Here is a 27,980-nt window from a genome sequence, read left to right as displayed (position 1 = left end):
GGGGCGCACTAATCTCAGCGGCGCCACCTTAAAGAAACAGTCTCGCGGGCCTGTCAATCTCACCGAGCCAGACAGACCCTGGTTCGCGGCCCTGCTGTGAGAGGCGCTTCGTGATTGGCTGGCAGCGGGAGCCCCTGTGAAACCCGACTGTCCATTGGCTGCAGCATGTCGAGACGCTGGCGAGCACGACGTCTCCCCTCTATTGTTATTGTGGCGTGCGCGTGAGGAACGGGCAGGATGCGCGAGGACACGGCGGGGCCGTTATGATAAAACCGCAGCGGAACACCGAGCTCGCGAAGTGCAAACATATGAGAAATAAACAGTAGCGGGTTATATATCCGAGGAAGTATCTGAGAGCCGTCTGCCGTGTGAACACGGAGCCACACAGGGCTCATACAAAGGAGTGTAAACACACACGGCAGCTGCGGTCAGCACAGACAGGACGGAGGGAGCTGTCGGACACTCCGAGGTCTGTCTGTCTCACTTCTCCTCCCCTCTCCGGCTCATGTGTAAGTACAAGCTCTTTATCTCCGTCCCGTCGTTCTCCCGCTCTCCCCACTATCATGACGAGACCAAACAACCGAGGCACCGAGAACCCGGGGGGAAGTCAGTCCCTCTAGCTTTGCTAAATTGTTGCATGTATCCGCAACAAATGCTCTCGTCTGTCTCACTCTTTCACCGTCGCGGTCCATGCGTTGTTCTCACTTCCTGGGGTTAGTTGGACTGGAACGAGTCCGATGAATGAGTCGTGGAGACGTGTTAATGTGTTTTATGAGCTGGTACTTGCAGAGACGGCGAACTGCGTGACGCATGTTAACCGATGTGGGATGTCAGGGGGGTGAGTGTGCTGGCCTGGAAAGTGCTCAGGTTGTGTCAGGCAGACATGGAACAGACAGCGTGCCACCGTTTTCCTGTCTCATCGCACTGATGGAAGTTTTAATCTCAAGTGTGAGAGGTCTAGGCCTGTGTTATGCACAGTAGGCTAAAGAGGAGACGTGGGTAGGAAGAGTAATCGAGTAATCCTATTCTATGCTAGATAGAGCCTTCAAAAAGGATTCAACAGTATTTTTTCCAATATATCCTAGAGGCTGAAGATATTCAGCAAATACTCATAAGTGACAATGTTGAATGTGTTTTTGACATTTGTGATTAAAACCAAAGACTCCAGCCTCTTAAAGTTTTCTCAATAAAGAGCATCATTTCAAATGCAAATCCAAAGTATACACACCATGGAGAGAGGCGCTGCATATAGATCTGACGACAGGATGAAATAGACAGGGTGTTAAATGTTATTTGCATTTTAAGATATAATAACAATATTTCAGCACTGTAATGCATATAATAAGGTCAATATATATAATATGGTAAAAAAGGAGAGGCCCTTCAGTATAAGAAACTCCACTACTGTCGATGCTTGGAGTAGACTGTTATAGTAGACTGTAATAATGCTGAAACACATTTGCAGCATATGTGTTGTGGACCTTCACAAAGTCTGGGTTATATCTTTAGAGTTGGATTTTGAGCCTGAAGGCAACTCATTTATTTCAGATGCCTGATGAATAAAGCTGTGGTTTTCAGGACCAGACCTACAAAATAACAGTGCCAGAGACTCTGCAGCCCCCACTATCCTCAGAAGCATACAGAGGATAATGATTTGAGCTTGTTGTTCCTGAAAAAAAGATCCTATGTGCTCATGTCGTATTCATAGACTTAATATAAAGTTGGACGACACTTCCTTTCCCTATCCAGAAATGAAGCCAAAATAGCCTGGATGCAAAACGTTGCCATCTTGCACATTTGGAGTGCAGAGGTAGCAAATTTTATTTGACCAATCGTGGGTCAGTCTCAGCTATGACATTTCACACTGTTTTTATAGCAATAACTAATTTCAACCAAACATGAGCAATTGAGCATACATCAGTGTTATAAGAACTAACTAAAATGACATAAACCATCTTTCAGAAAAATGTATATGATGTGTACATGGTTGATGTCCTACGCACAAGGGACATAAAAGAGGCAGGATTTATGAACTATACTGCAGCCGGCCATCAGATGGCGACCAAGGCTGTGGCTCAGGAGTACAGCAGGTTGTCCGAAAGTCAGAGGGTGGGCAGTTTGATCCCAGCCTTCCCCATTCTGTGTGCCAAAGTGTCCTTGGGCAAAATACTGAGCCCCTGACAACTGTGCTTGCATGATAAATGACAGAGGAAGCGCTGCATATAGAGTGTGCAATCATGTTGTCCAACTTTATATACAGTCTGGCTGTAATGTGTCCTGTGGCCCCTTAAATTGACTTACTGTAAAAGATATTGTCACTGATTTGTCGTATTCAACGTATATGTCAAGTGGGGACCAAGACAGAATGCTTTGTTATTTGCATGGTTGTATTTTAAATTTTAAATTAAAGGTTCAGTGTTTCGGATTTAGTGACATCTAGTTGTGAAGATGCATGTTGCAACTGAATACTCCTCATCTCACCCTCTCCTTCCAAACAAGAAAACAAACCTGTGGTAGCTTCAATTGTCATAAAAACTCAGGGTTTAGTTTGTCCAGTCTGGACTACTGTAAAAAAAAACATGGCAGCCTCCGTAGAGAGGACCCCCTCAATGTAAATATAAAGTATTTAAATAAAAAGGGCCTTTTCTGAGGTAAAGAAAACTATAATTCATACAATTTAGATGAAATGAACCTGTGAAAACATAATGAGGATTATTCTACATTAAATTTCTGCCAATAGATCCCTTTCACCTAAATCTTACACACTGGACCTTTAACTGTTTGTCGGATTTATAGCTACAACTGTATTTCTAATTGCTACACAGATTTAGACTATGTTGTTTTGAATCTGTCTCTTACAGCTATATTATATGCAATTACTGGAGTGAAGGTTTTGAATGATGTTGGTAAAGGATCTAAACACTTGTACTACCCTCACTGCTCCGACAGCTGTAAAATTTGTGCAGCACACCTAACTAGCATCCACTAGTTCCTAATCTACCTGCTCTACCAACAGGGACTGATTCAGAGCTGGGCCATCACGATGCCAATGAAGTTTCTGGTCACTCATTGGCTGACCAACTTAATACCAGGTAAGCAAGAAAGTATTTTGGCTCTAGTTACCAGAGCTACTCCCACTAAAATACAACCATATCAGTCTACAAAATCAGGAGGAGAGTCTCCACGTGCTCCAGGTGACACTGGTTGGTGTTCCACATTTGTCTTGTGTCCACGTCCAAATTATTTTCATTTCATTCACAGACTTTTCTGATGATTCACAACTGCATTCTATTTTTTTGCATTTGGCATCACTGCCTGCCAACAGCTGCTTCCTTCCAATCATGCTGTGTGCTGTTGATGTTTGTCTTCGACTACTTTTTTCTTCTTCTGTTAGGTTTTCAGTTGTACGTGATATTTCTGGATTTCAAAGTAAACGATTGGATTTTAAAATTAAGGATGGAAAGTAAAAAGTAAAACAGCATAGTATACTGTACACTTAACATAAAAAAATAAATTAAATGATAGGAAACACAAATGACAAAGATATGCAAATGGCGGGAGAATACTTTCAAATGACCAAAACTGTAAGCAAAATGGCACATGTGCCAATATATTGTGATGACAGCAAGGATTTGGCCTGAATTGATGATGGAATGGTAGCTGTCATGGCTCCACAACCAACCAGGTTTAAACTTTATGTGGACATGGTTTGGCTTGCAGTTGTGAACATACTTCTGTAGTAACTATATTATAACAAGATAATTATTATATATCTAATATTGGTGTGGACTTCTAGGGTCTCTTCAGACAGCCAATATTACTGGACTGTGTGTCAGTCAAACTGATATGCATAAGTTATATTATGTTGCCACATAGATACAGGGATTCATGGACATGCTGTGAATGGCACTGGATCAGGTCTTATTTTCCATGTTGTAGTGTAAGCTCATGTGAGTTTTCATTTTCATCTTGGCATAGGCACAGAATGTGACTTTTAAAATTTAATGGGTCAGGGATAAGGTTGACACAGTACCAAAATGTTAGACTTGATATGATACAGGTTTTAAAAAATGATACTCGACACTGCTTTCGATACCCCAATAGAAAGAAAAAAGGTTCTGGATGTTGAGCAATATATATATATATATATAAAATCTTTCTTTTAAGTAAAATAATTGATTTTTTTAATCAACGAAAGGAATTGATTAACAACAGTGGCCAGTCTGTAAAAAGAAAGAGACAATTGATAATAAACAAATCAAATCAAATCAAATTTTATTTGTATAGCCCAAATTCACAAAACACATTTTGCCTCAGAGGGCTTTACAATCTGTACAGGTAGTGACACCCTCTGTCCTTAGACCCTCGGTTCGGGTGAGGAAAAACTTGCGCACAAAAAACCCTTTTAACAGGGAAAAGAAGGTGGAAGAAACCTCAGGGAGAGCCACAGAGGAGGGATCCCTCTCCCAGGACGGACAGACATGCAATGGATGTCACGTGTACAGAACAACGCAACAGAAACATATTGTACTATTACAATGAAAAACAATGATTACAGTAGCAGTTGTGGTAATATGTAACAATGCTACAATAATACACAAGTTAATATTAATGTCATGGAATTATGACTAATAGTAATAACAAGAGTGGATGTCAGGCAGGGCCGTGGTATTAGTGGCAACCACAATCCAATACAGGGAGCAGCCATGATCCATGAGAACCTGCTGGACGAGAGAGCACAGAAACTCCAGGGAAGAAGAAGACATGTATGTTTAGAGATGGGGATGATAATAGAGAGAGAGGAAGTGGGGGGCATATCCCCCGGCAGTCTTATCCTATAGCAGCATAACTAAGGGCTGACCTGAGCCAGCCCTAACTATAAGCTCTATCAAAGAGGAAAGTCTTAAGTCTACTCTTAAAAGTGTTGACCGTGTCTGCCTCCCGAACCCAAAATGGTAGTTTGTTCCACAGAAGAGGAGCTTGATAACTGAAAGCTCTGGCTCCCAATCTACTTTCGGAGACTGTGGGAACCACAAGGAACCCAGCATTCTGAGAGCGTAGTGTTCTGGAGTCGTAGTATCTCTTTGAGATATGATGGTGCTTGCCCATGAAGAGCTTTGTATGTAAGGAGGATAATTTTAAATTCTATTCTGGATTTAACCGGTAGCCAATGTAAAGAAGCCAAAATGGGAGAGATGTGATCTCTGATCTTGGTTCCTGTTAGAACACGTGCAGCAGCATTCTGAATTAGCTGCAAAGTCCTAAGAGACTTATTGGAGCAACCTGATAACAAAGAGTTGCAATAGTCCAGCCTTGAAGTAACAAATGCGTGGACTAGTTTTTCTGCGTCTGCTTGAGATACCTTGTACCATTGTACCTTGTACCAAAAATACTTAGTCCATGATCAGCATTTCCAGCTGATCATGGACTATGATTACAACTGACAAAGACTGCTTGATAAACAATATGTCTCCTTAGATACTCGACCATTACTGACAATGATTCCTCAATTCATCTACCTTCCATCATGCTACAAACTACTTACTCTAACCAATGCTGTAATTACTCTACTATTTCTCTGACGTTCTCCATTACACGTGGCATCTATTGCACTTCTGTCTGTCCTAGGAGAGGCATCCCTCACATGTGGCTCTCTCTGAGGTTTCTACGTTTTTTTTCCCTGTTAAAAGGGTTTTTGTTAGTTTTTCCTTCCTCTAGTTGAGGGTTAAGAGCAGAGGATGTCACAGCTTGTTAAAGCCCTATGAGACAAATTGTGATTTGTGAATATGGGCTATCCAAATAAAATTTGATTGATTGATTTAAGTGACATTGTCTTCATAATTGAGTGCTTTTAATTCTAAATCTTGTATTTACATTTACTCATAGAAAACGTTTATATTTTTTCAGACTTTTACTCCCTCCCCCCAAGTATGTGATGCAGTCTTGCAGCTTTGTTGCAGGAAGTGAAGTGAGTGTCTGTGTGAGAGAAATTCTAGCATGTTGCTGCAGTCACAGAAGTTCATAAAAAAGAGATGGTACTGAGCCAATATGTCGTGCTTTGGGGTAAAAAGGTCACGTCAATGTTAATGTTAATGATAATTGCTAGTCGTTCGCTCGGGAGAATTGTCCTGAGCTCATCTGCATTACATCACAGCATTATAATTCACTTGGCTTTCAAAGATGACACTTATTAAATCATATTAACACAACATGACCTCTCTAATTTCTTTGAAAAAGCTAAATTTGTGGTGTTTTTCCTCTGGTCCTTTTACATATTGACTTGTTGTAGTCTTTTACATTTCCTTGAGAATCTGCAACAATGTTTGATACTTTGGTCGTCACCATGGTCGGCATCTCTAGTTTGCTTCAGTACTTGATAGGTCGCTGACCGGCTGCTGACATGCTGCTGCCTGCTTGTGCTTCAGCCTCCAGTCACGTGATGGGTTTGCCTCTTGGGGGATGATGCAACAGCCACAGGTTGAGGATCAGAAAATGTTCTTGTGTGGTTGTCTTTAATGCAGCCATATCAGAGACTGTGTTGTTTTAAACACATGGAAGTCAATTTATTGATTTGACTATCCTAATTCTGGGTGACTGTCTGAAAGGCACAAACCTGAGAATACCATTCTGCCATCTGCTTATAGACGCATATGTGGCACATTCTGCCCTAGTCACACATGCTGTATGTATCATAGACCCCGTTCAAACCAGGTACTTGTGTGATCCAATCACTCAGACCATATTTTCAGCTGTTCTGGTGTGCATGTGGCCATGTGTTTTTTGTTGTGGGAATAAATGCAAAATTAACATATTTAACATTTTAAAAAACAATCAGTAAAATCATTTTTCATTGCAAAGCCATGTGCATTGATTTACCAAACCATTCCTGGCCCAACTCTTTTCCTCTCTCTTTATCTCATTCTCACACTGACTCTCTTTCTCCCTTTAACATACACTCTCGCACGCATGCACGCACACACACACACACACACACACACACACACACACTCAAACTGACAATAGACTCATCTGTATAGGCAGACTGACTACATATCCAAGTCTTTGTGAACAGTAATTACATATTTGCATATAGACCTGATATTGTGATATTTTAATGCCAGGTGTGAATTGTTGTACCAGTCTGAACTGGGCCAAAACAGATACACCAGGATAACAGGTTTTGTGTCCTTTGATTGTTTGTAGGGTGTGTCTCTGTCCTTACTGTGCTTAGGAGCAGTGGTACTAACTAGAGGATTATTATGAATTCCACTGGATTTATTAGGGTTACAAACCCCTTACTCTTTGCCTTCTCTGGTAACTTTTTCTGTGTCAAACTTTCCATGCTCTTATTGTCTGTTCTGTTATGTTGAACACAGTTTTTTTGAGTTTGGACTAGCAGCTGAAGTATCTCCTACACTTCCTTTATTTTTCCAGTGATTGAATCCAGCATCACATGTCCCTTTCTTAAATTTCCAATTTTCCAAACTGGTGACAACTATTTTTGTCCTCTCTCTCTGAGACAGAAAAAACCTAGTGAAATATATTTAAATAGATGAATTGCTGTTATTTATTGTTGCTGTGCATATCTATGCATATGTTCATTAAGTGTATTGAGGGTTCCTCTTGTGTCTTGTGGCAGCAGCATCATGTCAGTGAACCCTCCAAGCAGCAATGACGCTTGTCTCAGCATCGTCCACAGCCTCATGTGCCATCGACAGGGTGGGGAGAATGAGGGCTTCGCCAAACGTGCCATCGAAAGCTTGGTGAAGAAGCTAAAGGAGAAGAAGGATGAGCTGGACTCGCTCATCACTGCCATTACCACCAATGGTGTCCATCCAAGCAAGTGCGTCACCATCCAGAGGACACTGGATGGACGACTGCAGGTCAGTCCTCCTCTCATAAACAGGCTTATTATGTTATGCATTTTTGCTTTATGTTCTATATTTTGAGTCAAGACATAGTTATTAAAAACTACTGTCTTTTTAATATCTTTTTAAGACTAACCTCATTACCATTTTGTGGGGTTCAAATATTCAGCTCGTATATTTGAACTTCAGAGCCTGTTCATTTGATTTCATAATACATCCAGCAGATGGCAACATTCCATCAATCATATACAGCATGTAGGTTATGGTGAAGGTGCAATTCAACTATATGTGTTTACAAATTTGAGCCAACCCAAACCCAATTATACAGTGTAACATCTACTCCCTTCCCTTAACCCTTCTCATCCCCATCTCCCTGCACTTTGGACTGGTCATGGGTGTGCATTCACAAACCCGTTTTGGTGAAAGCTGGAACATTTGCTTGTAATATAATATATGGAATATAATATGATATAATGTTCAAAGCGCTGACCATGCCCTTACAGTTTACATTTTCATCCCTTTAAACGAAAGGGATCTATTGGCACAAATATAAAATAAAGCTCTTTTTCACTAGTGTGTTTCATCAAAATTTTAAAAATCTTTACCCTAGAATGGGCTCTGTATATTTAAATACTTTAGATTTACATCAAGGGGGTCCTCTCTTTGGATGCTGCCATGTTTTTAACAGCAGACTGGACTAACTAAACACCTTTTGAGTTTTTATGACAACTGAAGTCTACCACAGGTTTTCTTACGGGTTTGGAAGGGGAGGGTGAGGTGAGGGGTATTCAGCTGCAACATGCAATTTCACCACTAGATTTCACTTAAAGGAGAAGTTCGGTTTTTTTCAACCTGGACCTTATTTTCAGCATATGTTATGTAGATCTACTCACCCATAAAGGTTTGGAGTAACTTGGAGTCCTACTCTCCATGTAAACAAACACAGCTGATCGTCAGCTGTGCTGCGCGCCTCGGTGACGTCACCCCAGTGAAAGCCCGGGATGTAAACAAAGCAACTTGGATTCACAGGGGACTAGTGCTGGCGATTCATAGTAAATAAAGAGTTTCGTGGCAGATAATGCGTTATTTAGAGGCTGTATTGTGGATGCCCCAATCACTTGCGTTGTATGGATATACGCCGATCACGTGTGGATCTAAAAGCGTCCGAAGGACTCCAAGTTACTCCAAACCTTTATGGGTGAGTAGATCTACATACCATATGCTGGAAATAAGGTCCAGGTTGAAAAAAAATGAACTTCTCCTTTAATTCTACACACTGTACCTTTAAGTCCAAAGCCAGGACATGAACTCCTGAGAATGTCAGCACAGTTGGGTTTCGGACTTCCTCTGGAGGTTGCCTTTCACATATACACAATGCAGCTGGAGATTATCAGGTCAGATGCATTCACAAAAACACAGAAATCTCCAGAGCATTTGGTCAAGCGGTAGCACATCATGTAGGAGGCAGATGTAAAGTATACATTCTGTTGCGGAGATCACGTTTTCTTATTTACTGTATTTTCTCCGGAGGCGGTGCATGTGTGAAAGCAAATGTCTGAGTGAGATGCTCCGTATTTTCTGCAGACTATCTGCCTAACCTCCTAGTGTAAAGTTAACACAACAGATGATTCCCCTATGGATTCGCAGTGTGCGAGTGGGTGATTCACATGTAGAAGACACCAACAAAGATGTCTAGAGAGTTTGTGGTAATAAGAGCTGATGATGGTGTTGGGGTGCTGTAAACAAAATCTCTTGCCTGAATAATGCAGAGTATTTTTTGCAGTTGTAAATGCGTCTGTGCATAGAACCTCCAGCTGTGTTGTGCATGTGTGAAAGGTAGACTCTGGGTATACTCTGTAGCCAATTCTCCAGATATTACCCAGAGGTCATGTCTGAAAATGGCTTAGGTAACTGTGCTGAATTGACAACTGGACTTGTAAAGACCTTTATGACAGCATCATAAACAGCTCAGAATCTATTGCCTCCTTAATCTTTTTTTCATTTCTCATGGTCCCTGAAACTACACCAACATTGTTTTAGTGCACAGCTGTTTTTGGTCTGAAGGACCGCTTAAATTTGTATAGCGCCAAATCATAATATACATTCTCTCAAGGCACATAGAAGGTCAAGACCTTAAAAATGAAACATGTATATACACTGTCCCCAAGTATATACACTGTACACAATCATTGGAATTATTCAGTAAGTGACTGTTAATGGGCACTCTACACACTGTGCAAATATTTTATCATCCATCATATCAAGAAAAAGCAAAATCCTGCACAGTTTGCGTAATATCACAAACAATTATATGGTTCGTCTGATGAAGTACATGTATTTAGGCTATGAAGTCTGTTTGTGCTCGCTGGTGCTTCCCCATCAGGCCATATCTTCCAGAACAGTCTCTCCCCATTACACATAAATAATGATGTGCAAAAAGTCATGGCACTTCACAAAAAATCTTTTATCTGTAACACAAGACACAGCACGACACACGGACACCGCTACTTCATTTAAAGGATAAACTGCATAACAGGGCAGCTGTAGCGTAGAAGGTTAGTCGTCCACTAACCAGAAAGTCAGTGGTTCCCCATCATGTCGAAGCTATGGCAGTCTGCGGAAACATAAATGTCGGTTGTATTCCAAGCATTCAGACAGACAGCTGGTAGACATCTGAGAGTTTACAGAATATCTTAAAAATTACAGTCCACTGATGGATGGATGAGTCAATAAAACTGTAATTCTAACACTGTAATGATGCTGTGCTCTCTCTTCAGGTGGCAGGGAGGAAAGGTTTTCCTCATGTGATTTATGCAAGGCTGTGGCGCTGGCCTGACCTCCACAAGAATGAACTCAAGCATGTCAAGTTCTGCCAGTATGCCTTTGACCTGAAGTATGACAATGTGTGTGTCAACCCCTACCATTACGAGAGGGTAGTGTCTCCAGGCATCGGTAGGTCAGATTCAAACTCTCAACAACTCAGAGTGGGGTTTACGATCTCTGTGCTAATTTGATCATTTATACAAAATAGCAAGTATAGTTTAACAAACTCTGATGCTTCATTTTTACATTTATGTAATCTTTGTTTTCTCTGTCTTCTCTAACAGTTGGTCTCAGCCTTCAAAACACAGGTGAGTTATACTCAACATCACATCATGACTTCATTCAGGTTTATTGTCATGTCAACACTCATGCATGTTATTGTTAGGTCAGTTTAAACACATGGACAGAGCCACTGCTTTCCACATGTGCCAACTGTCGGCCACATAGCCAACTACTAATTGAAGTCCAGCCAGTTACTTTATGAGGGTCAAACAGTTACTTGGGGCATTAACTACTAAGTGAGTTCAACATACCCAGGATATCTTTCCATTATCCTAACCTAACAAGCCCAGTCAGGCTAAGAGGTCGCATGATGTTGGTTGTCAGCCTGGTAAGTCAACCCAGGTTTTTTTGCATATGATCACAGACATGGACAAGCAATATATTTTCATAGACGAGGAACAACACAGTTACAGCTGCTTAATGCAGGACAAGGATAGCTGGCAAGAAATTGCAGATTGTGTGAATGTGTAAATTAGGGCAAGAGTAGATCAGACTATAATTTTGTTTTCTGTCTTCATTACAGTAATCAAAATCAGAATCAGGGTTTATTGCCAAGTAGGTTTACACATACAAGGAATTTGCTTTGGTGTTTGTGCAAGTATATATTGTATATATATAAAAAAAAGAAAAACAGAAAACAAAGTCAAATCTAAAAATATTAGATTAGATTAGATTAGCACCGCTGCTTGAGTCGTCTAATCCTACTCTCCTTTGATGTGGTCATGGTCTGTAGTTTATATAGTATCTTCAAGACCTGATGAGCTCTCAAAAAGCTTTACAGTACATTACAGTTTTGCCATTCACACACACATTGATAAAGAGCATCTATCATACATCACAGACACACTGTCGGCACAGCCTTTAGGGGCAATTTAGTGTTCAGTATCTTGCTCAAAGACACTTCGACACACGGGGAATGGGGGGATTGAAACGCCAACACTTTTTTATGTACCTATGTCAAATGTCTTGTAATTTGAGTTGGTCTAGCCTATACATTGTTAGAATTACAAAATAATCCTTTTGAGGAGTTTGAGGAAAAGGTGGGGCAAGGATAATGTAAAACCTGCTTGACACAAACAAACAGAGAAAATATGAATAAAAAATGGGAAGACTTCAACCAGACTTAGCTATGAGTAACCAATAATCACTTTATCTTTTACTTCTATAATGTTGAATGTTAATTACTTGAGCAGCAAGAATGTTTGTTTCGAACTCTCATATCACAAAATTGCCTTTACAGTGCATGCAATATATTTTTGATATTTTATCCTTACTAGATTTTGTGCTGTATTCATTTAATGTCTGTGCATGCTTGTAAATGACCAAACTTTGACCTCCTGCAGCAGCACCAGGCGGCCTCATCAAAGAGGAATACATCCATGACTGTATACAGATAGACCTTCCACCTGGCATGCCTCTGTCTGACCATCAAACGGCCCTGAAGCTGCCTCCTCCAGACCACTATGGTCAACCCCTGCCTCCCCCACAGCTGTCGTCTGAGCCCCATGGACCCCCACCTGTCAGCAGATACACTAACCTGCCTGTTTCACCCAAAGGTCAGCTCCTCATCTACATCTTACATCTACCATGGAAGTTATGTTTTCATCTGCATTTGTTCGATACTTTACACAAAAACTTGGCATTTTCAAAAAAAAATTTGATTCCTGAAAGGGTAAATCATAGATCTTAATCAAAATCAATCAGGCATGTTTAAGGGACCAAGGGCCCTTGGTGGGAGCGTTTTGCGGGTGATTTACTAAAAATCATTGCACAAATGATAACAGGTGTAAACAGTGTAGAGGAAGTAGTATTTAAATTAGTGTTTTGTTACTGGTTTCCACCATGGAGCGTTATGTAGAGCAGAGTGACCTGAAGCTCAAAGCGATTTAATGCCATGGAATTGGAGGTGTTAGTGGAAGAGGCAGACAAACATGTTGAGCTACAGCAAAGAAATATTAATATACCTCAAAGAAACGCGATCTGGGAGAGTATCTGTGAGAGTATCTGTGAGAAAGTAGATGCTGTGGGTAAAACAAAAAATGATGAAATTAAGAGAAGATGGCAGCACATAAGAAAAAAGAAAAATAGCTCATATAAAACCTTGGCAAATAAAACAGGTGGGGGCCCGTGGAAGAGATGCCTCTGACCAATATTGTGCAGGAGGTGAGAGCTGTGTCTCCTCTGTGGCACGAGCGGTGAGGTGCGACACAAGGGCCATTGTAGCCCACATGGAGTGCACATGCAGCTGGTCAGCACTGTATGTGCAGTGGCAGAGCCAGAACACTTTCAGTGGGTTGGCCAGGATGAAACCTGTGATAATTGTGAGGTGGCATAAAAATCATTATTACATGAACATAAAAATGTGTTTGAGTAGAAATTATAGGGTTACGTATGTAAAGGCAAAGCTTACACTATACAAATGTGGTGCATTAATGTATATTATGATTTGGTGCTATACAAATAAAATTGAATTGAATTAAATTGACGGCTGTGACGTGTTGCCACGATGACCCCTGGCCACCCCCCATCTCCGCCACTGTGTATGTGGTGTGACGATGGACATCAGTGCCCTGGCAAGAGAGGGATTATTTTAGATTCTGTCAATCCAAACATGCTAACACAAGCAGAAAAAAAACATTCTCTCCGTCTTCTTCCATGACGTCTCCTCCTTACCACAATAACTGCAGCCATCTGTGTGTAACACTGTGCCAATTATCACTTACCTTTCAAACATATTAAATATAGACTCAGTCACAAGCACCCCAATTATTTTCAGGCTTTGTTAATCACATTGCATGGCTAAATTAAAGTATTTGCATCTACTCCTCCCCTTGAGTAGAAATGCCTGATATTGCATATGGACAGTGCATATTATTCTGCACGCAATCCTCAGTTAGTAGATCCGCTTGTATGTTTTTTTGCAGGTGGAATCAAGTTTGCACTCATTTTTACACTTGCAAACCTTAAGTAGATCAGGCCCTAAATGTTTGCAATTTGGTGCAGCTTGATAGAATTTTGGGGAAAGTTGGGTTAATTGAATGGTTAAATTCTTGAGACTGACATACTGACAAAACCAAATACTGAGTTGTACAGTGCACTTCAAAGTCGTTTTCAGACATGTCCTTCAGAAAAACTCTCTTGACACACTCATCGGTGTCTTCTATGCGTGTGGCTCACTTTGTCATCCAGAGATATGTTTCTTTTTTAGTTTTTATGCCTCCGTGCCGGCGACAGTCAGTGGCTAGAGTCATTATGTTTTGGTTATGGTTATTCGTCGGTCCATCCCATTCTCTTGAATGCCATATCTCAAGAATGCCTTGAGGGAATTTCTTCAAATTCTACACAAATATTCACTTGGACTCAACTGATTAGATTTTGGTGGTCAAAGGTCAAGGTTACGGTGGCCTCAAAAGGCAATTTTTTCCCTTGTGACTGTAATATCTCTGGAAAGCCATCAAGGAATCCTTTCACATTTGGCACAAACATTAACTTGGATAGTATTAACTTGTATTAACTGATTGGATTTTGGTAGCCAAAGGTCAAGTCACTGTTGCCTCACTAAATATTTTCTGTTTTTCTTGAATGTGATCAGCTCAAGGAAATGTCTTCAAACATTCACTTAGACTCAAAGGTGAACTGATTAGATTTTGGCGGTTGAAGGTCAAAAGATTAGGTTATGTGACCTTACATTGTTTTTGATTTCAGGAACGCTCAAAGGGAATTTCATTACATGTGGCTCAAACATTCTGTTGGACTCAAGAATGACTTGAATAGAATTTGGTAGTCAAAGATCAAATGTCTAAATCAATGTAAATGGTTGTATTTATATAGTGCTTTTCTAGTCTTGAAGACCACTCAAAGTGCTTTACACTACAGTTTGCCATTCACCCATTCACACATGGAGTGCATCTAGAGTAGCACTTTTTTTTTAAAATGTTGTTCTATGGGGCAATTTGGGGTTCAGCATCTTGCCCAAGGACACTTTGGAATGCAGATGGGAATTGAACTTCCGACCTTCTGGTTGGAGGACGACGGCTCAGCCACAGCCATGTGACCTCGTAAAGCACCGTTTTTGCCTTGTGAATACGATATCTCCAGAACGCCTTCAGGAATCCTTTCACACCAAGTTTGTTTATCTCTTTCATGAACAAGATCAGCTGTACAGGAATTTCTTCAAATTTGGTACAAACAAGGAGTGGCTGTGGCTGAGGTGTAGTTTGATCCCCAGTCTTCCCCTGCTGATAATAGATGCACTTTATGAATGTGTGTGTGAATGGCAAACTGTACTGTAAAGCGCTTTGAGTGGTCATCAAGACTAGAAAAGTACTATATAAATACAAACCATTTACATTCACTTGGAATTAAAGATAAAGCGATTCGATTTTGGTGCCTGGAGGTCAATGGTCAAGGTCACAGTGACATCACATTTCTGTGAATGTGATATATCAGAATTGTCTTAAGGGAATTTCATTACATCTGGCACAATTCACTTTGCCTTGATTAGTATTTGATGGTCAAGGTCACTGTGACCTTGCAAACACTTGTTTTGCCTTGTGAACATCTCAACGGTATTCTTTCAAATATGGCACACATGTTCATTTTAATTAACTGATTAGATATCGGTGGTCAAAGATCATGTTTTTGGCCTTTTAAATGTGATATCTCAACACTGACTTGAGGAAATTTCTTTAACTTTCGATCAGTCACTTGGAGTCAAAGATGAAGTGATTACATTTCAGTGGTCAAAGGTAAAGGTCACAGTCGCCTTATATGAATCTGGAAAAATAATTACTTTCACACCTCCTTGGACGATCTCTATCAGTCCATGTCATATAGTTGAAGTCTGGCCTGATGTGATCAACTGTTGTCTTTCCAGTCTCCTGCTCTGGTTCCATGCTGCCACTACAGGGCAGTCACAGTGATGGCCGTCTTCAAACTGCATCCCCACAGTCTCAAGTCATGACCCCAGTACCACGTCCTCCGACTCCAACCCAACCCCCACCTCAGCAGCAGGCTGCCCAGCAACCCTCACAGCCCCCCCATTCACAACAACCCTCCCTACCTACTTCTCACTCACATGGAAAAAACGGATACAGCAGCAATAAACACTCTCAGAGCCAGGCTGTCTTCCACAGTGAGTTCACAAATACGCACTCATACACAGATATATGTATTTGTGTGTATATATATAAATAGATACACGTGTGTGTGTGTGTGTGTTAAAAATCTTTGTAAATAATTGTACTGTACATTGTTTAACACTCATCATTCATTATTTTTGCTGTAATCCAGCAGTTTGGACAGGCAGCAGCACAGCCTCCTATACTCCTATAGGACCTCCGCAGAATGGGCGTAATCTCCAACAACCTCCCCTCCATCACCCAAACCATCACTGTAAGATATGCTTTGAAACCTGCACCTCTTTCAAACCAAAGAATTCCACATGACTTTCACTTTAATTCTGGGAAATTTCCTGACAATTATATTATGTTTTGCTATCTACAGTGAAATTGATAGGAAATGTGTTGTTTTAAATATCGAAAAAGTATCGAAAAAATATAAAAGTATTGATACTTTTTGTTAAGGAATTTTTTATATATCCTCACACATTACTGTAATATACATTATATACATAATACGGTATATAGTGGCATATACAGTAATGTGTGAGGATATACCAAAATTTCTCAACAGTTTTGACAACCCTACTGAAGACCTTATTTTACATATATTGCTGCTCTGGCACATGCAAACATAGACAACAAAGGGGGCATGAGCCTCTGCCCTTTTTTTTCCTTTAGAGAAAGGGCCCTTTTTCCAGGGTGCTTTTTTAAAAATAAATGAAACCACTTCTCCTACACAGTGGTGAGCACTGGAGCTGTGGACATTTCTCCATTTTTAGATGCATCGTAACATGAATGTGGACCCCGTTGAATAATTATAACCACTGCTGCTTCAGGACAGATGCACATTAAGGCCCAATCCCATTTCACCCCTTCTTCCAACCCCTACCCCTTGTTTTCTAGAGTTATCTTGCTCCTTGAAACAGAGTTACAAGGGATAGTGGTTGAAATCTTCTCCTATGAATTGGGACAGCCCTTCAAGAAGCCATTACATCATCAGAAGTCATCGCTACAACCTGACACGTCATCAGTAGTTGTCAATGTAAACAGAAGCGACAAAAAGTGTTGCCAGGGATCTCATTATAATAACATTGTTGAGATCTTATATATACCAATGCTATTGTTTTCAGTTATTAAAGTGACAAACCTATAATATCCTAATCACATCTATGCTAATGCAGGTGAATCAATGATATTCTCTATTCATCCATGGAAATTGAAAAACTTGAATGCTCTGCATTATTTTTTCAATATTAATCAAAAGCACACAGCTTCAGGATACTAGCAGTGGACTCTATGCAACCCTGCCAGGATGTATTGTTATTAGAGGAGCAGCTAAATTCAGTAACCTGAAATGGGATTGGGCCTAAATCGTGAGGCTAGTGAAGGTGCACCCCTCGTGAGCTCACAGTCACGTCAGGCAGGCAGGCAGCACCTCCCACCTCCTGTCCCTGTTGTGGTGGTTTTTCATTGCTTGTGTGGAGCTGAGTTTTGATGAACAAAGGACTAAGCTACCAGTGCCTCCAGTTTATAGCTAATTATCCAAAGGACCAAAACAAATATAGTTAACTTGTGTCTTGCTAATATACACACCTGTGCTACTAGCTAATGTAATATGTTAAAGCATACAGGTTATTGTACTGTAGGGGAGAAACTACAGGTGAATACAGTCAAATTTGTTTCTAATAATGTCATCACAATCGCCAACCTGTTATGCAAATGATGCCTTAACTATTTAAAATGTGCCACGTTGCACTGCGGGTGAATAGGATAAAAAAAATAAAAAGACCTGAAACATATCACCATAGAACTCTCCCATTTAATGACTAACATGAGAAAATGTTCTGTCTAAATATGCAGATTAGCTTGTTCTGTGAACTTAGGAGAAATCTACAGATGCAAACAGACAGAGGGAAGTAGAACAAACACCACCTGAATGTGTATTTTTGGAAGTTTTCGTTCCGTTAGAGTGAAAGAAGACATGGAAGCAAAATAGACCAAAATCTCAAAATTGACCAGTAAAAGAAAAAACAATCTTCTTGCCTCTAGTGTCCTGCCTTAAACAGCAACTGCATCATTTTGATTGTAGGCTCCTCATCTATTAACTATTCATTCTGCTAGTTTGTATGTTGTCACCAGTTATTGTGTGTGTGTGTGTGTGTGTGTGTGTGTGTGTGTGTGTGTGTTATTCTAAATATAAACTAGAAACTAGTAGCATAGAAAACCTGCACAATGTGGCATAGTTCCCTTTATTGTTTCCTGCTCTCGGACCTAGTGATATTAAAGAAGACCCTTGTCTCAATGTGAACTGTTGAGTATTAAACAATTGTTTGAGGGTATTAAAATAAATTGATAAGTCAGAGATGTGCTACTATATTTAACATTTTGTTAAACCTTTTTTTAAAATAAATAATTATGAGAAGTGTACTTTTTCTCATTTGAGCCCCTACCTTCCAAAATGTCTGTACAGAGACGTCTCTGTTACTGCTTCTGACTGATCTACACATTTCTGTATTTTTCAGGGTCTCAGCATCACGCCTCAAACTCTTTCCCTCCTTCTGTGTCCAATCATCCAGGTTAGAGACCATTATGCTGATTATTCAATGATAATGTTTCTTCTGATTTCATTTAGTATTTTTACCCTTTAAGCTGGCTGGAAAGTAAAAACATTTGTACATGATAGTTTGGTTTCATTTGTGAGGAATTTGGCACGTCGTAGTCTATTGATGTTTGTCACACACTCTGGTCTTTTTATCACAGCAGGACCAGAGTTTTGGTGCTCTATCTCCTACTTTGAAATGGATGTTCAGGTGGGTGAGATGTTTAAGGTGCCCTCCAGCTGCCCTGTTGTGACTGTGGATGGTTACGTTGACCCGTCGGGAGGTGATCGTTTCTGCCTCGGCCAGCTGAGTAATGTTCACCGCACAGATGCCAGTGAGAGAGCTAGGTAGGTGAAGACAAACACTCATCTGCTGTGACTCTTGAAAGTCCCCCCTTTAAAAAAATCAAGTTCTTAACGTTGTCTATGTGCTCATATGGTGCTTTTTAATATAAGTGAAACAGAAGCCACTACCATGGCTGAGCACTACCGCTTTAACTGAAGTGAATCAATGACAGTCAGGGTTTCATACTTCAGATACATAAGGAACCAATCCCATTAACGTGGAGCCAGGTGTTGCTTATTGTGAGGGAAGTTTTCTGTAAACTGGTGAAAGGAGAACTCAGGCAGCAGCTGATGTCTTACACAGAAGGGTTTATTGCAAACTTGATGTACATCAGAGACCCAGGATGAAACACTAGCAACATTAACAGAGTAACATAAGGCAATTGTCAAGCCCCCCAAAATCTGATGATGTCTCACAAACCATCCCAATTTATCTCCCTCACCTTGCATCACCCATTCCGATAGCACATCCACGAAAGCATGCATACCTAAATCACATTGTGTCCTTACGTCTAGCCACTGGTTTAACATGCAAAATAATTGGAGTTGGTGCCTCTCTGTCTGGGGTATCTAAATTGGGTAAGTCCTTCAATGTAGACACTACAATGTACTGCTAGTTGGCCATTTATCTATAAACTGACCTTGGGTATTGCTTGGAGAGAAGGGATTATGTGTGAAATGAGATAGGCTGTATTCTCCTCATGGTGGACAGATATTATGTATGAGAAGGGGGAAAAATTCTCTTACACTAATTATCAGTATTTTACAAGTTAAATTAGCTAAGATGGCTGTGATCAGGACCACATAAGAAAACCATGAGCTTGAGTTTGACTATGTAATGGAGCGGAAATCCTTCATATATTATTGTTAATTTCTAAATACCTTTCATACATCGCCCTGTAGGTAAGTAGAGATGTTTAAATACAAAAAAACCTTTTACGGTCCAAACATTTATGAAAAGACTCAAAATGAACACTCTAAGTGGGCTAAGTGTAGCTGTGCATGGCTGCCTGGGTGACAGTCCTGGACTTGGTGACACTGCTGCCGGGATTGTGCGCCGTCTCACGGCTGTGGAGATTTCTGTGGTCTCTGCGTCTGCAGCCAGGGACTGTTTATGTTACTTTATCGCAAGTCATATCGTCATTGCGATATTCAAGGTTATGGCATATCACATGTTTTCCTAATATTGTGCAGCCCTAGTCTAAAAGCAGCTTTACATACATTATCTCAAGGCACTTTACATAGCAAGGTGGCGATCAAGCCTCTGTGTATCTTGTCTGTAAACACTGGGGATAAGCAAATTAGCAGTAAACTGCAAAAGCTACCACCATTGGGAAATCCCACTTTTTATTTGAGACTGTGCTTGTATGACTTTAAATGTCTTGGTATGTTTAAAATAAATTTGGTTGCATGTTGTCCAGAGTCAGTGTCTATAGATGGTCTGAAAGGCTGCAGCGTTCTGCTCCCTTATCCCTTTCCAACAAGTGCTTTTACATATTGTTGCAATGTCTTTTCAAAGGCAACCACTACACAAAAAGCTGACACAGCACAAGAGAGCCAGTTCCTCATGCCAGGACACAGCAGTTCACTTACACCTAAAAGACAAGGGACACTCTTGATAATTTTGATGTACGCATTTTAGCCAGAGAAGACAAAGTGGAGTAAGGAAGCCATCTTTGTCAACCTGGAAAAACCATCACTTAACAAAGGGGGTGGTTTAAGACACCACCTTTCAGCCACTTCAATCTCCTAAGTTCTCTCCCCAGCTCAACACCCAACCTCACCCCAACTCAACCCTAATGACTGACACAATAGCATGGTGGGTCTACGACTTAAAGGTATCAACAGCCATTCACACCTTGACTAAGAAGACAAACGTCTTCAGGAAACACAAGAAAATCTAGTTGCCAGATGTAAATTTGTCTAACTTCTAAAGATTCCTTTGTCAAAGAGTATATCAAAAAGGTGTTTTCAGCCTGTGTCCTGCTCAGTATTGTGTAACCATATACAATTTAAATAGGAGATAATCCAAAATGAATGAAATATCATATATTTTAAAATAAGCTAATATAAAAGTGCACTTACATACAGACTAGTTAATTCAACTATTACATACTATTACTCGTCATTTCAAATGTATTGAAACGGACACATATACATGTGTACACACACCATTCCTGATGCATGTTTTTCACATGCATCAGAAAAAGTGATTCATACTCAAAATGACTGCATGCATACATGCAGGAACTTTTGGAAGAAACAATATCATAGGAATGTTATGCACTGAATGACATGCATTGAGCAGATACTCTATAATTTACCGCAGTTTCTTCAGACTATCTCCGCTTGGCCTTCTAGTACACCATAGAAATTCAGAAGAATTCCAAGTGAGAAAACAGCAAGGGACCAGGTGGATTCAATGCGAGGGAGTGGTGCGACAGACGCAAAAATGAAAAAAATCCAAGTGTATCCCATGAGTGGAAGACACAGTTGAAGATGTTTAGAGAGTTTGTGGTGATAACAGCTGACAACAATGTATTTGTGTAAAGAAAATCATACGATCTTCGCAGCAGAATTAATACGTCAGGACATATGAGGAGAAACACATCAAGAGCACACAGACAAAGAGCCGAGGAACCTGAAATGGTTATCGGATCTTTTATGTTTTGTTTAAATTTTAAGTTTGTCCTCTGGCTGGTGTCCTCTAATAAATAATGCTGAAAAGTGAGTGGTTTGACTCTGGCTGCTTTTAGGGGACCCCAGTGGCATCGTCAATTGCCACAAGGAGCTATGTTTATTCTGCAAAATATTGGCTTTGGCCAGGCTTACACATTCATCTTTCAGAATATGATTTTTAAAACTTTAAAACTAGAGGTTTAAAATCAATAGTTCTATTGAAACCTCAGAGGCTTAATTTAAATCTGGGAAGTTGAATTTAAAGGAGGAAATATCTATTGGAGAGCGGAGGGAAGCTTTTGTTGAGCCTCAGATGCAAGTTCTTCCTGTTACTCTGTAGACTCTCGTAACTCCTGTTCACTGCACTAAACTAAACCATCTCAAGCTGTGTGACTTAAAAAAATCCCAACTGAAATAATAATAACCTTTAAAATACATGAAGGAAGAACAACTAACTATTTCACCTGTCTGTGCTGATGTTTTTCTGTGTTCTAGGTTACACATAGGTAAAGGCGTGCAGCTGGAGTGTCGTGGTGAGGGCGATGTGTGGATGCGCTGTATGAGCGACCACGCTGTGTTTGTGCAGAGCTACTACCTTGACAGAGAGGCAGGCCGAGCACCAGGTGATGCAGTGCACAAAATCTACCCTGGAGCCTATATCAAGGTCTGAATTCAGCTTTCTCACTCACCCACGCACACGGAATTAATGATTATTATTTGCTGACACCATGTTTTGAAGAATGAATGGTACTACCCTCTCCAGATGGCCTATTCTGGTGTTATAATGCAGGCTGTGTGTGTGTGTGTGTTGGTCAGGTGTTTGACCTGCGACAGTGCCACAGACAGATGCAACAGCAGGCAGCAACAGCTCAGGCCGCAGCTGCTGCACAGGCAGCTGCTGTGGCTGGAAACATTCCTGGTCCAGGCAGTGTTGGAGGCATTGCACCTGCAGTTAGTAAGTGTTGTTAAAACTTTATTTGATAATGACATACATACTGGAAGCCTGATAGAATTACAGAATTGTACGATTGGCACAACATTAGTAGCCAGAATATACAAAGCCAATTTTAGATTTTGCTTCTCAGTTTACATACAAGCTGTTAACAGTAAAGGATTTATATTTGTGCTTTTCTAGTTTTGATGACCACTAACAGTGCTTTGCATTACAGTTTGTGCCATTTACCCATTCACACATTCATACAGTGCATCTATGGGCAGCACTTTTTCTATGAGAATGGCACTGGGGTTACATTTGGGGTTCAGTATCTTCGCATTGCGGAATGGCGAACACCGCTCTAAGTTACAGCTGCCCTGTGCTGAGGAAGGTTGATGCAGCTTGTGAGAAGAGTCTGTAGATGCAACTTAGGGATGATCTCAATCCTCCAGCTCCTGAGTTTTCGGGTTTAAAGATATCTCACTATTTTCATTTAGAGATTTTCTTGAAAAGACTACAGCATATATGATGATGTATAGCTATATGAATGTGTGAATGTGTGGTAAAGATAACAATATAACTATTTTTTTGAGTGTTGATGTTGGAAATGGAAGTTTGAATTTTTCATCAACCATTTTTTTATCTAATCTAATCATTTTTATCATTAAGCATCAGGCCTCTAACAGGGACATTATAGCTGATTGTTGTGTTAACATAATGACTTATTTTCTTGATGTAGAAGAATGGTTGACATCACTGTGCTCTAATCACACACTCAACACTGCACATTGCATCAGAGGCACAGTGCTGTGTATCACTGATGCATACAATAGGGTTTGTATTTCATTAGTGAAATAGATTCAATAAACAGCAAGAAAAAGCTCATATTTCTTTACCTGGGAAATGTTAAGTGTGTGTGTGCTGTTCCACATCCACTAAACTGTGACATAATATGCGGGTACATGTGCTCTTTAGTTAATGGTGACTAGGTTGAGCTTGAACTATATGTATGACTGACTATAAGCTCCACCAAACATGGTCTTATGTGATTATAGGTCTGTCTGCTGCAGCAGGGATCGGTGTGGACGATCTCAGGCGACTGTGTATCCTGCGACTCAGCTTTGTTAAAGGCTGGGGGCCTGACTATCCTCGCCAGAGCATCAAACACACCCCCTGCTGGGTGGAAGTCCACCTGCACCGTGCTCTGCAACTTCTGGATGAGGTGTTGCACACTATGCCATTGGCAGACCCAGGGCCTGCTAACTAAAGACCAAGACAGCGTTCAAATTCCAATCAGGATCTCTCAATGTGTGCACACAGACACACTATTGGATTTCTTTTCTTCAGGCCAAATATGCTATATGTCTTGATACACACAAGTTATTTAATCAGAAACACACAGAAGACAAAAATGACCAACAACACATTATGCTTGTAACAATCAATGCACACATCACTCATGCTGTCTCACAGACATACACACACACACACACACACACACACACACGCACAAACACTGAAACCAAATGGTCTGTAGCTGCAACGCAGACATAAAAGTGGTGATATCTTTGGGATTTTTCTAATGCTTTAGTCTACAATCTATAGTCAAGTGCTAATGAGTTAGATCTGTGAAGGTAAAGATTTTGAGTTTGTCTTCTGACCAGTGTGTCTCTGTACTGAAGACAGTGCACTGTACAAATGCAGGGATGCGTTTCAGAAATCCAGTTTTCCAATATGCATTTTGGATTTCTACTCATTGTAGGAGTGTTCTGCACATGCACTCATGGAATAGATAGACATGTAGAGATGATGTATTCCAGTAGGTGACAACACTCCTGGACAGATACCAAGTGCATACCTCTGGAAAAGAAAAACGTCTGAGTGAATTCAAACAGTGTTTCAATTCTCTTTATGTCTTACAGCAGAAGTGATCTAGAAGTATGTGTTAGGAAGCCAGTGTTAAGTCAACTGTGTGCTTGTACTGCGCTCTTCACTATGTCCATCTCAACTCAAACTGTTATCCCTCTTATTACGCTCAGCCCGGACTATATTATTTTTGTACCAAAAGTCTAAAAAGCCAAAAATATTTAGCTTTAAAGAAGTGTTGTTGTTTTCCGTAAACAGTGCTACCCTGTATGTAACCAAATGCTTGGTGGAAATCACCAAAGCCAGAATACCTCATTACTACAGTGCAAAGTCACACTTCAGTTTTCCGCTTTGTTCAACATTGACAGACTGAGCTCAGGTCTGCAGTCAGTCTGAAAGGGTATGAGATGTCAGACACTGACTGGAATTTGTTAATAGGGAACTCTACAGATTTACAGCGGAGTGTACTTTTCAAAGAAGTTTCTGGGTACTTCTGGTACAGACTCGAGCCTGTGCATATGACACCAGTGCCTTTCTCTACTCTGGTCTGATCAGTTTGGATCACTAGCACGTCACTAGCAGTTCATCTTAAAAGGGAATTCCACTATTTTTCAACGTACGCCCTTTGTTGATAAATGTGGGTGTGTAAATGAATGGTACTTAAAAATAAAATTGGTAGTAGTTTGCCTCCACCGGCAGCCGCAACGTGGCATTGGCTACAATGTAAACTTATGGGGCAACTGCGACAGTCCATGAAAGTTTCACCAATAAAATGCTCAAATTGTTATGATGGATCTTTCAGTCTGGCAACACGAGACAGCAGCTTGACTCTTACCCAGAAGTAATGAGATTCAATGAGAATTCCAGTTTAATTTGATGTGGTGATTATTTAATGTACACTTCGAAAGGCACATCGACTCTCCTGTGGTAGACACCAGGGTTGACAGTTTAATCAATGTCAAAAGAATCTAATTTAGTCTGAAATCTATACTGTACCACAGTGGCAAATGGACTGTTGATCTAGATCCAGAGGTGAAGAAATGATTGGTGAGATGACTCATGTAGTTTGGATCTGTCAGGAAACTGAGACATTTACCATCTAATGCCGCTGCTTTACAAAGGTCAGCCATTAACACATGCATATTTGTGATTTGTGCCTTTTGTTGTCATAGATGCACCAACACTGGATTGTAAGAAGATTGATGTTGCACATTGTGATTTGGTTTTCAGCTGTTCAGAATCTATGATGATATTCTGTAGTCCCCTCAGGTATCTGTAGCTCATCAAACTGGTTTTTACCTGAGTAGTTTTGTTTATTGCCTTAGTCTTTAGTGAGTGTAAACATATGATATGGCTCTATCCTAATCTTAGCATGAACGCCACAACTAGATGTCATATTTATCTGCTCTCCTCTGCCCATATTCAGGGATAATGGTCACGCAGGCTTTCTCACATACGGAGCAAATTTACCACCACCACCTCCATCATCGTCATCATCATTGTCCTGATCTCTCTATAATCAATTCACTTGTTCACACTCCTGCAGTTTTAAACCCTGTTCATGAAAATCCACCCAGAGTTATCTGATCAGTGGTCAGCACTAAGTCCAGGTCTGAATGCAACCAAATGTTTCCTCAATGGGTCCCTCAGACCACATTCAGTGGGGCTTTTATTGCTGTATGAATGCAAATGTGTTCTCAGCCACATATTAAGGACTGCCTACTAAGCAGATGTCCTCTGACCCACTACAGCTTTACAATGAATATGATTGTTTTTATGATTCTCAGAGCTCATACATTGGTCTGCAATATGAACATTGATCACCATGTTATGAGTTATGTTTTTTTTCTCACATGGGTAAAATCTAGATTTACGCACTGCATCGATTCATTCAGCCCCTCCCAACTCTCTCATCATCATCATCATCATCATCATCACCATCAGCCTCAGACAAATCTGTATACTGAGACAGGGTTAAAACATAATTTAACAAAAAAAGTGTATTTGCATAGAAAGCAGTGAAGTGAGATCCTATCTCAAGTAGTCACAGGAGACACTTTTAGGATGCATTTTAATGCCAGGTGTGAACAGACAAACTTGACACAGTAAATGTGTGATCGGATTACATTAGCAACAAATAAAAAATAATAATGAATCAACCGACCACTTTGTGTCAACCACACAAAATGTTCTACTCACATGAGATATTTATTGTCCTGTTTATGGTTTGCGTTCTGCTCCCCACCAAGCAGGACTGCTTGTGTTGCTGCAGGGGAGGGTTTCGCACCTTACACTGGTCTTTTTTTGCAATTAATTCTCACCTCTCATTTTCACCTCTCAAAAAAGTACATTTTTTTCCTTTAGTTTTTGCATCATGAATAACAATAAAGGACATAAACCAAACTGTTCACTAAAGTAGCATAGGCTACACAACAACTGACCTCAGACAGCCTGCCATAGGCTGCTCTTATTCATCACATCCTTGGTGGGTAAAGACCTTTACAAAAACAAAACCTGGTCCTGGGTCAAGTGCACTTGGAGCACATCTGGAAATGTTCTAGAAGATGTTTCAATCAATCAATCAAGTATTCACAAATCACAATTGGTCTCATGGTGCTTAACCCTCAGAAAGAGTGAGGGAAAACTACCAAAAAGAGTCAATGACTGACTTTTTTATATTGTTTTCATCATTGGATTGAGTTGAGATTACAGAAGTAATCAGAAGGTCGGAAAAGATCCAGTAAGTGGAGTATCTATGTGCAGGTTACTGTAGGTTATTTATGTCACATTGGCATTCACTGAGTCAGGACTACACTTTAATGCTCAAGTTCTGAAAGTTATTTGTTTTTCCAGCCTTGCATGTGAGTACAGTAATGATGACTGTAGGAGGGACCACAGCTTTCTTGATCACAACCTTTATATCTGCTCTCAACAGCTGTGCTCAGTCTACAGCAGCACATCCTCCCCCGAGACTGTAGGGGCCCTAACCATTACACAGAGCCTGTCAATTAGGGGAAGTGTAGTGTGTTCGTGCACTAGCACAGAGGGCAGTTTCTCTCAGTGTTTATGTCATGCATTTGATTTGCTTGGGATAAATGCAACAGCTTTAGAAATCGGTTTGGGTTAAATATTCTAATATTTAATTCATGCATTTTTTAATCTCAGTATAAATGTTCCGGACACATTGTGAAACATTTCTGGATTTCATCCCAAACCAGAACCAATGATAACGCATTTATCATTCCAGACTGTTTTTTAATGTGAGACGACACACACCATACCATTTAAAAAACATTACATGGGTTTATTTGGACACTTAAAGAGGATTGAAAAGTAGGTAGTAAAAAACTGAATTTGGCTACACTAGAATATTGTTATTATTATTTTGGAGTTATTTCGTTGTAAACACGTGCTGCTCTTGTAATGTTGACTGGATATTAAAGTAAAATATTCAAACGTCA

At 40.3% G+C, this 27,980-nt stretch overlaps 1 protein-coding gene across 5 annotated transcripts; it reads left to right on the top strand.

Annotated features, from left to right (window-relative positions):
• The first annotated feature begins 169 nt into the window (after positions 1–169).
• Positions 170–27,980, top strand: smad10a (SMAD family member 10a). 5 transcript variants are annotated; one of them, XM_020105300.2, is made up of 13 exons: positions 170–509; positions 3,017–3,092; positions 7,640–7,883; positions 10,646–10,820; positions 10,976–10,999; positions 12,320–12,529; positions 15,850–16,107; positions 16,266–16,367; positions 18,619–18,672; positions 18,857–19,043; positions 22,215–22,383; positions 22,536–22,674; positions 23,709–27,980. In XM_020105300.2, the coding sequence occupies exons 1-13, from the start codon at positions 506–508 to the stop codon at positions 23,918–23,920; spliced, it is 1,854 nt and encodes a 617-aa protein (XP_019960859.1). In that variant the 5' UTR covers positions 170–505; the 3' UTR covers positions 23,921–27,980. The 5 variants fall into 5 exon arrangements, with proteins under 5 accessions (XP_019960859.1, XP_019960858.1, XP_019960856.1 ...); XM_020105299.2 differs by having other exon boundaries at positions 171–509; positions 12,317–12,529; positions 16,269–16,367; XM_020105297.2 differs by having other exon boundaries at positions 171–509; positions 12,317–12,529; positions 18,860–19,043.

This window comes from Paralichthys olivaceus, chromosome 3 (genome assembly GCF_024713975.1).
Source record: "Paralichthys olivaceus isolate ysfri-2021 chromosome 3, ASM2471397v2, whole genome shotgun sequence".
Lineage (NCBI taxonomy): Eukaryota > Metazoa > Chordata > Actinopteri > Pleuronectiformes > Paralichthyidae > Paralichthys > Paralichthys olivaceus.
The sequence above is the reverse complement of the archived record's forward strand: the minus strand, read 5'-3'. Positions and strand labels throughout refer to the sequence as shown.

Excerpts from the sequence above, each read along its gene's own strand:
- smad10a (XM_020105295.2), top strand. Across the intron at positions 7,884-10,645 it reads CACTGGATGGACGACTGCAG|GTGGCAGGGAGGAAAGGTTT; the intron begins GTCAGTCCTCCT and ends CTCTCTCTTCAG. Across the intron at positions 22,675-23,708 it reads AGGCATTGCACCTGCAGTTA|GTCTGTCTGCTGCAGCAGGG; the intron begins GTAAGTGTTGTT and ends ATGTGATTATAG.